General features: G+C 40.4%; 1 protein-coding gene across 7 annotated transcripts in view; it reads left to right on the forward strand.

The window, feature by feature from the left end:
* Nucleotides 1–14,245, forward strand: part of LOC140467039 (semaphorin-3A-like) — a 436,589-nt gene that overhangs the window by 304,459 nt on the left and 117,885 nt on the right. For all 7 annotated transcript variants that reach the window (XM_072563099.1, XM_072563101.1, XM_072563098.1 and 4 more), the window contains one exon: nt 9,133–9,252. In XM_072563099.1, coding sequence (XP_072419200.1) covers nt 9,133–9,252 — 120 coding nt within the window. The remainder of the gene's footprint in view (nt 1–9,132; nt 9,253–14,245) is intronic.

Below are 14,245 nucleotides of genomic sequence, written 5' to 3' on the forward strand. Positions count from 1 at the left end.
GCAGCATCCAAGGAGCAGGAGAATTGACCTTTCGGGCATAAGCCCTTCTTCAGGAATCAAGTGCTGTGTACTGGTCTACTTTAGTATCATAGATGTGTCATCGTACATGTGGAGATAATGACTGTGACAACACAAGAACACTAGGTAAAAACAATGACTGCTGATGCTGGAAACCAGATTCTGGATTAGAGTGGTGCTGGAAAAGCACAACAGTTCAGGCAGCATCCAAGGAGCAGGAAAATCGACGTTTCAGGCAAAAGCCCTTCATCAGGAATAATGGATGAAGGACTTTTGCCCAAAACGTCGATTTTCCTGCTCCTTAGATGCTGCCTGAACTATTGTGCTTTTCCAGCACCACTCTAATCCAACACAAGAACACCTTCATTGTTCCCACTCCCCAGCCATTTAACATAGTAAATGTCTTTGTCTTCAGCTCCTGATACAATTCCCTTCTAAAAGCCATGATTATATCTCTCTCCACTACAGAGCAGTTTATATCACAAGCACTCACTGTGTAACATTGCCTGTTAAGAAGTTAGTAGTCTGCAGAAAGTAATTTTCCTTTAGAAGCTGAAATTTCACATGGATTGCTGCACTGCCACTTCTGGTATCTTTCAGCTGAGACAGTAAACAAAACTTTTAGATTCCATCTTCTCCAACTGTGCTCTGCACAGAGGTATCCCCCACCCCTCATTACCACCCAGTTAAGCAGCTGTTTTTTGAATTGTCAGTTGCATCTCTTCCTGCCTTGTGCTCTGGATCATCCTGTACAGCTCCCTCTAAAAAAGGTGGGAAGCTGCCATTGTCATCCTCTCTCATTAGAGATAGACAACTGGTGGTGAGTAAACTTCAGGGTTGTCATGCTTCGGGTCAGGGGAGAGGTTGAGAAGAACAGTACTTTGTGGTAACCCTAGCTGGTGTGGGAATTCAATTTATACTGTTGACATCACTTTGTATTGCACACCAGCTATACAGCCAACAGAGATAACCACATCTATATTACAACTCCTTTATCTCCATCCCCAAATCCCAAATGCAAATACTCATTTCTGTGAGGATGGACTGAGGGTTGTGCACCTTTTGGGTGTGGTTGTCAACTTCTATCAGGCCATCAGAACAATGTAGAAAAAAACTACAGAAAGAGTCACATTTTTATAAAATCTTTCACTGTTGTAATATGGAGAACACAGTGATCAATTTGTATGCAGCAAACTTCCACAAACAGATTGAGACCAGTGTTGGCTGAAAGTTAGAATTTTGTTTCCTCTCCAGTCTAAAAATGACACTCGTGACAGTGCAGCATTCCCTGTGAAACTTCAGCCTGGATTTTGTGCCCAAGTCTTTGGAGAAGTGATGATCCTTTAACTCAGATACAACAGCATTACTGACAGAGCCAAGCCTGGGTCCAAACAGAGGCACACAATGGAAGAGAATGCAATAAAGGAAAAGTGTATTGTAACCCAGTCCCAGATGGCCAAGCTGTGTTTGTCAGCGAGAGAATTAAATGGAAAGGGAAATGAATGGAAAACACTTAATCAGCTTGTGTGTGCGCCTCTCTGTCTGATGTTGAGGTTGCTTGTAGCAAACAGGTTTTAAGATGCTTTTGTCAAATTTATTTTAGGTTAATTAAGCCAAAGCTATAATAAATTAACTAGCATCGTATTCAAGGAATTCAAAACCGAATTTAAATGCATTTTCCCTAAACATTGTACCAAACGTTAAATCCAGCTGCTCTTGTACTCATCCAGATGGCTTTATTCTCTTCCAATTTGCTTCTGTGTGGAGCATGTTTGTACAGATGTGTTCGTGTTTTTATAACTGGGCAGGAAAGCTTGTATGACACTCCCTAATCAGTGTTACAGATCTTCAACATTTGTCTGGGGATTAGCTTGAGTGTTACCTCCTAAAAATGTTCGTGTAGGCTGTCACTGGTTTCGTGATTTATGTAAATCCTTTTCTAGCCAAAGCATTCCAATTATCATTAAGAAAACTTCCTTGACGTTTTGGTAAGTGTTAAAGGAAATGTCTGGTATCTTCAACAAAGTAAAGCTGCTCTCTCAGTACAAATTAATTTGTTCCTGCCTAATTGTACAAAGCGCATCAGAGGAAAAGATGGTTCAGGTCAATATAGAGATGGCATTCTTGAAGATTGTCAAGCCAACTATCAAAGAAGCCTAGGGAATCAGAGTTAATGTTCATTATTATGCTCTGTAAAAGATCAGGGCATCAAAACTGCAGTTCCTTTGTGCAGATGAATTCAAGAGGATTCAGTTGCAATCTACTCTCTTCATTGAGAAGATGACAGGTCCTTTCAAGTGTAGCTGATATAATGCTAGTTGGAACACACATTTTTACATCAATTTTCCTATTTTTGTATTTTGCCTTACATAATATAATGTAGACATAATAACTGGAGATAATATGTTACGATTAATTATTTCCCTGTTCCCTGTCCCTCTGTTCATTCACATAGATATGATTGAACTTACTGTATAATTTTATTAACTAAAATACATTTAGTCTTAATACCACTTTATAAAATGAAGGAATTTTGTTGAGAATATGTGATATTGTCCATAAAGTAATGGTTACAATACCAAAGTAATTAATTCACCAAAGTTTCAATACTACAGTGAGATACAATTAAATATAATAAGTGTGGTATTTCATTGACCTGGCCAACTTTCGTACATCCTCAAGTGAATAAAAACTGAAAGAGCTGAAGATGCTGGAAATCAGAAACAAAAACAGAAATTGCAGGAAAAGCTCAGCAGGTCTGGCAGCATCTGTGGAGAGAAACCAAAGTTAACGTTTCTGGTTGAGTGACCCTTCCTCAGAACTCAAGTGAATAACTTCATTAATATTAAGTACAAATTTATCCCACTACATCCCCAAGTTACTTAGCATTTGCAAGTTTATTTGTTACACTTCAATTGCCCTCTGTTGTCATGTTTCCTTCTATAGGAACGATTAGGGGCTAAATGCTCTGCTTTAGAATGGATACAGCATGGATTTAATTCCCACACCAGCTGAGGTAACCATGAAAGACTCTCCTTCCCAACCTCTCCCCTAACTTGGGGTGTGGTTACTCTCAGGTTAAACCACCACCAGTCATCTCTCTCCAATGAGAGAGAAGTCCACTAAGAGTATGGGAACTGTACCTTTAGCCTTTCCTAACACCTGTGAAGTTACTCAAATCAAAAATAGTTATAATGAAACTTAAAATCATGGATCATTCTAAACCACATGATTGTCCATTCTTCAATTAAGCAGGAAAGAAACAAAAATTTAAATTTTGCAATGTTGTAATTCTTAAATCTTTTCCTGCTTTCTGCCTATTCATGTAATGGGTGTGGATTTATTGAAGATGCTTCAGAAGAAAACAATAGCAATGATTTTGGGACTTTGAGCACAAATACACTTCCCAAACTGGACTTGTTTCAATTCATGATAAAGAATGTGGAACATAGAGCAGTACAGCACAGTACAGGCCCTTCGGCCCTCAATGTTTAGCCGACATTGTATCCTACTCTAAGATCAAACTAACTGACATACCCTTCATTTTACTATCATCCATGTGCCTATCCAAGAGTCGCCTTAATGTCCCTAATGTTACTGACTCTACTACCACTGCTGGCAGTGCATTCCATGCACCCACCACTCTCTGTATAAACAACCTACCTCTAACATCTCCCCTAAACCTTCCTCCAATCACCTTAGAATTATGCCCCCACATGGTAGCCATTTCCACCTTGGGAAAAAGTCTCTGGCTATCCACTCTATCTATGCCTCTTGTACACCTCTATCAAGTCACCCCTCAACCTTCTTTGCTCCTGTCAGAAAAGCCTTAGCTCCCTTAACCTTTCTTCATAAGACATGCCCTCCAGTCCAGGCAGCATCCTGGTAAATTCATCTGCACCCTCTCTAAAGCTTTCACATCCTTCCTATAATGAGGCGACCAGAACTAAACACAATAGTCCAAGTGTGGTCTAATCAGGGTTCTATAGAGCTGCAGTGCAACCTTGCAGTTCTTGAACTCAATTCCCCTGCTTATGAAAGCCAACACACCATACGCCTTCTTAACAACCCTCTCAACTTGGGTGGCAACTTTTTAGGGATCTATGAATATGGACCCCAAGATCCCCCATTTTCCATACTGCTAAGAATCTTCTCTTTAACCGTGTATTGTGCCTTCAAATTTGACCTTCCAACATGAATGACTTCACACTTTTCCAGGTTGAACTCCATCTGCCACTTCTCAGCCTGGCTCTGCATCCCGCCAATATTCCATTGGAACCTACAACAGCTCTCCACATTATTCACAATTACACCAACCTCCATGTCATCGGCAAACTTACTAACCCACTTCCTCACCCAAGTCATTTCTAAAAATCACAAACAGCAGATGTCCCAGAACAGATCCCTGTGGAACATCACTGGTCACCGAGCTCCAGGCTGAATACTTTCCATCTACAACCACCGTCTGTGGAAGTAACTGAAACTATTTGATCTGTTGTTGAGCACAGAACTTGAAGAGCCGAGCAAATCAGATTAGAACCAGCTGTATGTGGACCACAGAATAATGCTTACACAGAACAGGATCCAAGAGACACCAGCTGTTGGTGTATTTCAAATGGAATGTTGATCTCTGTCTGATCAAGAGTAGATTTGGAAGTTCCAATGATCTGCATAATATAGGAAATGTGCAAGTGAAGTTAGCATTTTGAGGTTGGCTTTGGGCCGTTGGGTATATATAGTTGGGGGTGATTTCAGTTCTGTTGAGCAAGAAGTGAAGGTACGAGGATGAATACACTATTATTTTGTTTGATAACTTGTAAATCTGGAACAGTTGTATGTTATCACTTGGACAGTACATGAATGGCATGGAGTCATGGCTGGAAACTTGTGCTTTAATGTTTGAAGAGGCATGAGGACCATAGATTCCTGAGATTAACCGATCTGCATAATCTACCTGGAGGGAGCCAATGGACAGGCTTCCTCTTGGAGGTAAAAAACAATGACTGCAGATGCTGGAAAGCAAATACTGGATTAATGGTGCTGGAAGAGCACAGCAGTTCAGGCAGCATCCAACGAGCAGCGAAATCGACGTTTTGGGCAAAAGCCCTTCATCAGGAATAAAGGCAGTGAGCCTGAAGCATGGAGAGATAAGCTAGAGGAGGGTGGGGGTGGGGAGAGAGTAGCATAGAGTACAATGGGTGAGTGGGGGAGGAGATGAAGATGATAGGTCAAGGAGGAGAGGGTGGAGTGGATAGGTGGAAAAGAAGATAGGCAGGTCGGACAAGTCCAGACAAGTCAAGGAGACAGTGCTGAGTTGGAAGTTTGAAACTAGGATGAGGTGGGGGAAGGGGAAATGAGGAAGCTGTTGAAGTCCACATTGATGCCCTGGGGTTGAAGTGTTCTGAGGTGGAAGATGAGGCATTCTTCCTCCAGGCGTCTGGTGGTGAGGGAGCGGCGGTGAAGGAGGCCCAGGACCTCCATGTCCTCGGCAGAGTGGGAGGGGGAGTTGAAATGTTGGACCACGGGGCAGTTTGGTTGATTGGTGCGGGTGTCTCGGAGATGTTTCCTAAAGCGCTCTGCTAGGAGGCGCCCAGTCTCCCCAATGTAGAGGAGACCACATCGGGAGCAACGGATACAATAAATGATATTAGTGGATGTGCAGGTAAAACTTTGATGGATGTGGAAGGCTCCTTTAGGGCCTTGGATAGAGGTGAGGGAGGAGGTGTGGGCACAGGTTTTACAGTTCCTCCTCTTGGAGCCCATCTAATAAAGGGTGTGAGTGTGTCAGGAAGGGGACACTTGATGCTTTGGGCTGTTGGGAGGGATAGGCATGGTCACTATAGGTGGTGTTTCAAGATGTTTGTGTTTCTGAAGATTAAAGCAGATTAAAACAAAAGCTTAAAATGAACATTTAAAATTGTCCCTAAGTTTGCCACCGATTTGCTGCTAATTAGCTACCCACTGCTGCTGGGCAGGCAGCTGATGATGGTGGGTCTTGGAGGCAGATACTCATCAGCAAACCCAACCTGGGTGAAATTTTCTGAATCATCAGCCAACAAAGATACCTGTTTACGCTGCTAAGTGCCTAATTATCTGGTTCCTACTTTACAATGGTGTGTCTGACAAAAAGCACTTCATTGGCTGTGAAAACAAACTTTGGGTGTTCTGTAGTCACGAAAGGTGCTGTAGAAAGACAGGATTTATTCTTGTTTAAACATACATCATCTCTGGAAGGAACAAGCTTGAAGGTCCAACATGTCTTTTTGCCCTCTGTGCTCTAATATAACAGAATTCAACTGGAGAAGTGAACACTAACCGAACATAACCAAATGGTTTTATTCAGGGTTGACATACTCTGTTAAGCTAATAAATGATCCTGTTGGAATTGTAACCATCACTTTAACCTCTGCAGCCTTGTTCCTGGTTCTGGTAGATATTCAACAAGAGATAACCAACCAATAAAGGTCTTTAGAGAAGTTACCATTGTAATTTTTTCAGCTGACAGTTATGTATGCATATTTTAAAATTCTAACATCTGCAACAAGTCTTTTCTTTCAAGAAAAAGTTGACATTTTAGGTGAGACTATTCTGTTATGCACCCAATGTTCTCACAGGGCAATGCACAGGACTTTGCTGGCGTTTGTCCTTGCAGATTCACTGCTGGTATCACTGTCACTGGCTGAATGCTTCCACAGTTCCTTATCATCACCTGGATCAACCAATTATCCTAGTACATGTGCCATCCAGCAAGTTATTTATTATTTTATAATAATCTGAGCAAAAAATTTATAAATTTTTTAAAAGTCTCTCCAAATATATTTATACCATCAAACAATCTGCAGCTTATCACTCATATTTTGTCTATTTGACTAAATACAGTGCTGTTATGTTGGATTAACTTTCGTTATTCTACTGCTATGCTGACACTTTCAATAAAATATTCTCATCCTTGCCCTTTAATTAAATAGCCTTTACTCATCAGCAGGTTTTGGTTCAGTTTAAGAGGCAGGAGTGATCAAGGCCACAATGAAACAGCACATTTGCAGTTGCCATTTATTTATTAAGTGGTGGGTTATGGATGTGGTTCAGTTGCACTGCCCAGGAGAGGGTTCTATTGCATGGTTTTGCTGCAACTTCCCGGCAACTCATCCCTATAATAACAGGCTACACTGTGAACATACTAGGACCAAGCTACAAGTTCTCATGTAGGTCTGGACTACTGTGTAAGCAATCGATCAGCTGCCTGGTAAATGGACTACGTTGAAAATATATTCACCATCTGTGCAATTCTTCTACATTCCAACAGCTGTGTCTTAAGCATAAAATCCCAGATGGCAATATAATTGACAGCAATATTTTCCCTTAAAAATAGTTGATTTCTCCAATTCAAAGTTTTTAGTGTAGGTGGCAGGCTCATCTGTGTCAATTTCTGTATCAGCCAAGCCAAGACAGTGCAATGTTTATCTCTATGAAAACAATAGTGATCTTATCTCCTTGTGGTTCTGATGTTTATTTTGTGTGCACTGTTAGACTGTGGAGTTATTATTAGACATAGCTTCATCAGGTAGTTTTATTTTGAAGCTATTATGGGCAATAAGAATGGACATGGAGTCATCGAGTCATACAGCATGGAAATAGACCCTCTCCAAGTGCATGTAACTACTATCTCTCAACGTAACCATCACTGACATCAGACTCACCATTTTCCAGCTTTGCATTATTTATTACAAGACAAGTTGTGGAGAGTGAGGAGGTTTCTTAAAGGATAAAGCAGGATATAGAGCAGTTAGAAAGTGTTTTTGTGAAGAAATGGCAGGTGGAGTTTAATGTGGACATGTGCAGTGATGCACTTCGGGAAACTATAGGAATATAAAGTAATAGGAAACTATACAGTAAATGGCAGGCCTTTTCGGAACACTGATATACAGAGGGATCTTAGTCCATAGCTATGCAAGTCCATAGCTCCCTGAAAGTGACAATACAATTGGATAAGGTGGTCAAATAGATATATGGCATGCTTGCTTTCATCGATTAAGGCATTGAGTATAAAAGTTGACAAGAAAGACATTAGTTGGGTGGCTTTTGCACTTTTGTTTGCAGTTCTGGTCACAAGGATATGAAGGCTTTGGAGAGCTTACAGAAATGGTTTACCAGGATGTTTCCTGGACTGAAGTGTATTAGATTCAAGGAAAGGTTGGACAAACTTGGGTTGTTTTCTCTAGAGCGTTGAAGGCTGAGTGATGACCTGATAGAAATATATAAAATGATGAGAGGAATGGATAGAGTCTTTTTTACAGGATGGCATAATTTTAAAGAGAGGGGAAATGTTTAAGGGGGACATCCAAGGCAAGTTAGTTTATACAGAGGGTGGTAGGTGCCTGGAACTCATTGCTGCAAAGGGCTATGGAGACTAAGGTACAGAGTGTAATTAAGACAATGATGAATAGGTAACCAAAAGAGAAAATGCTGGAAAATCTCAGTAGGTCTGGCAGCATCTGTAAGGAGAGAAAAGAGCTGACATTTTGAGTCTAACTGCTTTAACAAAGGGTCAGTTAGACTCGAAACGTCAGCTCTTTTCTCTCCTTACAGATGCTGCCAGACCTGCTGAGATTTTCCAGCATTACCTCTTTTGGTTTCAGATTCCAGCATCCGCAGTAATTTGCTTTTATTAATGAAGAATAGGTTATTGATTGTAAAGGGGATCAAGGTCTATGCGGAGAAGGCAGGAGAATGGGGTTGAGAAAATTAGCCATGATCAAATGGTGGAACAGACTCAATGGGCTGAATGGCCTAATTTTGCTCCTATGTCTTATGGTCTTATGATCTTATGGAATACAGGGATAAGGACCATGTACAGGTAGATGGGATTAGTTTAGATTGGCATCATGTGTTGTCTCAGACATGATGGGCCAAAGGACCTGTTCCTGTATTGTAATGTTCAATGTTCTATGTAAGGAGTAAACCTGATATACTATTGAAACTGAAAGACTTAACGGTGCCAGAATGTATTCCTGGAATAGTCAGTACCATTCAAGAAATAATTTGAGCCGAAGACAGTTCCACAGAGCAACTTGCATTGACCCCTGAATTCCTTCCATGTTATCTCTCACACAGAAAGAATGTGCTAACTTCATCCGGGTCCTGCAGCATTATAACCAAAGCCACCTGTATGCCTGTGGAACTGGAGCCTTTCACCCAGTCTGTGCCTACATTGAAGTTGGTCATCGACCTGAGGTAAAATAAAATCCCTCTTACACCTGTTTTCTATTTGTCTAATGCATTTTCTGTGATGATCTGTTTGTATTATAATTCTAACAAAAGAAGCCTGTCTTTCTGCAAACTATACAGTTTGCATATCTCCTTATGGTTTTAATAAGGTTGGGTGTGGAGCAAACATTAAAGATATTATTGTACTTCAGTCATCATGGTGGCTTAACAGGACTCATTGTTGTCAAGTGCTTCATTTTCATTTTGTATTTAATCAACTGTTGACTTCAACACAATATTATCTGATAACCACATCCAGTGAAGTCCAGACATGAAGACAGTGATCAAAATAAGAGATCAATTTATATGTGAAGGAAAACCAAAGGTCGGTTAATGCAATCGACCATCTGGTGTTGCAATCCAATTTGTTCTTTCTGTAGGTCAAGCCACACATTAAAGTTATATTTTGCAGGGATATGTGGGCCTTACCAGGTGACTCATTTCCTGTAAACATTTTGCTTGTCATTTTGTTTCTCTCCTCTATGGAGGCACTATAGCTCCTGTCACCTTCAGTTCCTTCAGTAAGGGACCATCTGCTGCAGTGAGGATGAGCAATGAAGTGGTTCTCTCTCTGTGTTTGCATGGTTCATTGGGTGCTATTATTGGTGTTTTGATTTCTCCACGGCCATAAACCATTCTCCAACAATTGGGCAGGCTACAATCTTATACAGCCACCAGCAGATGATGAGAGGAGAGCTTGTCCATTCCTTTTGCCTCCATGTGCTATCTTGCTATCACTTTCACTTCTTTGTCCTGCACTGTAGGATAAATTTTGGGTGATCATGATGGAGATAGTAGTGTAACTACCTATCACCAGGTGCAATATAAACACTGTGATCAGTCAGAAACTGTTGGAAATTAGTGAAGACTTGCAGCTAGCATAAACAGCTTTCTCTTATGCAATAAAAACCAAAAGAACTGCAAATGCTGGAAATCAAACAAAACAGAAATTGCTGGAAAATCTCAGCAGGTCTGGCAGCATCTGCGGAGAGAGATCAGAGTTAATGTCTCGGGTCAAGTGATTCAAGTTCTGAAGAAGGGTTACTCTACCAGAAACATTAACTCTGATCTCTCTGCACAGATGGTGCCAGACCTGCTGAGATTTTCCAGCAGTTTCTGTTTATGTTTCTATTTCTCTGTTTCTGTTTCTTTTTGCAAGTTTCATTGAAAGAGCTTGGCCATGAACTGATGCTAAAACCAATACAGAGGAAGATAATGAGGGTGAGGGAAGCAGTGATGCTGAACAAATGTTCCCATTTTTCTGTTGCAAAGGAAAATAGATATAAATAACTTCTCAAAATAGTACTCTGTACTGATAAACCACACACCACCAACAGTGTTGGTGTACAAAGTGAACTCTAGTCAATCGCCAGAAGACACATCTGGAGGCATTAGCTATTATCATTCCTGGTGCTTTGATTAGAAAATGTTTGTCTAATGAAGTTGTATTGTGGTATGTTTATATTTTTTAAATCAGTTTTGTTTAAACTCTTTGGCTTGGAGTTTCCACTTCACACCCTTCAGCCCACCGTTTCCTGTTATTCATTTAATGGGTGGACTTCCTGGGCTGCCAAATGAAAAAGCAGAAAATTGCCAGCGCTTTAGTTTAATCATAATGTCACCATAGGGTCTGCCAAAGACCCAGGATACTTTTTCCTTTTCTGGTGCCCAGACATTGCCAGTCCAGCACATATGGCTACAATATACATTGGCATATTTAGACCACAGTTCCTATTTTTAACATTGCTGCGGTTATGTGTTTCAGTGAAATTATTCCAGATTAATGACAATGGGAAAGAGATATGCATACCACATTTCATTTAATTTGAAAAAGTAATGCAGCAAAATTCAAGATTGTGGCTATCAGAGAAAGATCTTTTTTCAACACCTGTAAAAGCATGATTTTAAAAATTGAAAGGGCAGGAGGATGCATTTTGATTGTCTGCCAAATCAATCCTAGTATAGAAACAGCCAAGTGATTTACATGTGATTAAAATTGCAGACAGAGCAATTTTCCATCAAGCATATTCTAAGGTTATACTCAATGTCAGAAAGAATGTTCATCTGATACTTTCACCTGTTATTTTCCATGCAGATGTCTTCCTGCTTTTAGTTAATTATATATTTTGAAAATACAAACCCATGTAAGGATCATTATCAATATCTCAGGCATTGATTAATATAAAGGGTTTTTAGAAATTTTATTTCAATCTTTGAGCTGCAAATTAAAGATTGGTACAGAATACTTTTGTAAAAGAACCTCTCTGAAAGAAAGGTTTGAAAAAAGCAGGGTCAGGTCTGAACAAAAGGAAGCAATTTATCTCCTGAGGGAACATTGCTGTAGTAGTTTCAGTATATAATGTTCCTAACAAAATATTCCAAAGGAAAAATCTACAAATAAACTCTTCTATCTGGCAGGAGATACTCAGAGATCTATGCTGCTTTCCAGCATCCTCCAGGGAGACACACTGTTTTTGTACATTTTGCCTCCACAGGAGTTATTCTGCTGATGTAGCAACAAAAGTTTCACTGTACAGTGCCACAAGAAGCCCTGTAATCAGCATCTGGACCAGTTTTGGATGCCAACTGTGAGATTTGCCAATCAGAGATGTGCAGTCTCTGCTCAGTGCTGCCGATTAAAGATACAAATATCTCTCACAGGATATGAATCATCAATTATTTTTGTTCAGAAAATTTAATAAAGAGAAAGATGTGCTTCACGAGCACTTCTCTATGTTAATCTTCATTAATTGGGGAGGAGGTGACATAGTGCAAATGCCCCTGATCCCAGATTCCAGAACGTTCTAGAGACTTGAGTTTTAAACCCATCATGGCAGATAGTGAAATTTGTACTAAGTAAATATTGGTCTGTGTGCACATTCTTCCTGTGTCTGTGTGGGTTTCCTCCAGGTGCTCTGGTTTCCTCCCACAATACAAAGATGTGCAGGTTAGGGTGAATTGCCTTGCAAAATTGCCCATAGTGTTCAGGGATATGTAGGTTAGATGCATTAGTCAGGGGTGAATATAGGGTAGGTGGAATTGGTCTGGATGGGTTACTCTTTGGAGGGTCAGTGTGGAGTCGGAGGACAGAATGGCTTGTTTCCACACTGTAGGGATTCAATTATCCAGGGAATTATTCAGGGAAAGAAACTGCCATCCTTCCTGGTCTGGCTTACCTGTGACTCCAGAGCCATAGCGATATGATTTACAGGGCAAGTTTGATTATCCAAACAACACGGGTGGGGAGTATTTTGTTCGGATAATTGAATGTTTGGATAACAGAGTTTACCCAAAGATCGAGACCTTGAGATCTTGTTCGGATAATCCGAAATTCAGATAATTGATTTTTGGATAATCGAGGTTGTACTGTAGACATTACAGCTGTCTAGAATGACTGAGCACTTCACTCAGTTCAAAGTCAATTAGAGTTGGGCGATAAATGCTGGCATTGCCAGCGATGCCCATATACCAGACTAGAATAGAATAGGAAATCTTCCGCCAGTCCAAAAATATCCATTAACCACTACTCTCTGTTTCCTGTCACTCAACTAATTTTGTATCCTGCCCCTTTTAATTTATGAGCTATAACTTTGCATTTTATTGTCTAAAGTTTCTAACGTTTCCACCCATCTCAACTTCTCTTCCATCTCTTTGTGATCCTTAGTTTTGAAACTTTATAGATTAATATTTTTCCAGATTCAACAATCTTTCCAATCACATTGGGCTGACTGGGTCAGGGATGGAAATGAAGGTAGATGAAGCTGAAATTCTGCACCAATGACTGGCATGCTGACATGGTGAAGATAGAAGTCACTTGTAGACACTTGAAGGCAATTAGAGCCAATTATAGGACTGACAAAGTTCCCGCACTACCTGGGATTTCCAATTGAGAAACCAGGCCAGAGACATGAGCCTGGACTCCATGGCTGCCTCATGTAGAGCAGGGCTGTGGGACCCCACACACATCAGAAACAAAACAGAAATTACTGGAAAAGCTCAACAGATCTGGCAGCATATGTGGACATAATCAGAGTTAACGTTTCAGGTCCATTGACCCTTCTTCAGAACATCCACACCAATCCTGGTCACCCAGCACAGCAGGGTATCCCATTGACAGGTCGTCCATCTGTGATCATAACCAGGCAGCCGTGGGTGCTCAAAATGTTTAAAAAAAATCCTTTGATGCAGAGAGTGCCTCATGTTGAGGCTCCCTCTCCTCCTTCATCAAGAAGCTCCCTCCTCAGCTGGTCAGGATGCTGATGTGTTATTGCTGGAGGCTTCACTAGGCAGCCCTCAGCTTTAGGAGCTTACCTCCTCTGCTAGAACTTCAGCTACTCTCTGCCATTGCTCGGTTAGACCCTTCAAAAATGTAGATGAAAGTGCCTGAGCTATGTATGTGGGTTTGGGAGCTGAAAATGTCCCTGTAGCAGCATGGTAAATCTTTGCCATGATCTGTGACATTAAAGGAGAAAACAAATCATGTTGTAAAAAAATAGAAAAAGCTTGCAGTTTCTATAAAACAAAGTACAATCACTTAATAGTCGAACCACACTCCCACACAACAGATTCTTAAAGCACAATGTAATCTGCTGAGATTAATTGGTGTAGTGATTTAGTTCCTTTCTACATTTTATTGAGAAAAGAAATATATTCTCATTGTTGTGCATAAGTCCAGTAAAGAGAAATGAAAAGGCAGTAACTAAAAACATTGAGACAAGATAAGTTTTGGGAGTCAATGTAAATAAATCATTGAGGACAGGATATGGTGAGATGAGGATTGATTTCAAACAATTAGATACAGTAAGGATGAAATGTTACACATGGAACAAAAAGAGAATTTGTTTCTGTATGTAAGAAAAGTGCTAACAAACTCATAAGAACTTTGTTCCAATAACTTCTTTCATTTTGAAACGTTCAGTATTTGCCCATTAACCAAGTACATTGAAAACTGGAGAGGATC

This window comes from Chiloscyllium punctatum, chromosome 44, assembly GCF_047496795.1.
Source record: "Chiloscyllium punctatum isolate Juve2018m chromosome 44, sChiPun1.3, whole genome shotgun sequence".
Taxonomy (NCBI): Eukaryota; Metazoa; Chordata; class Chondrichthyes; order Orectolobiformes; family Hemiscylliidae; genus Chiloscyllium; species Chiloscyllium punctatum.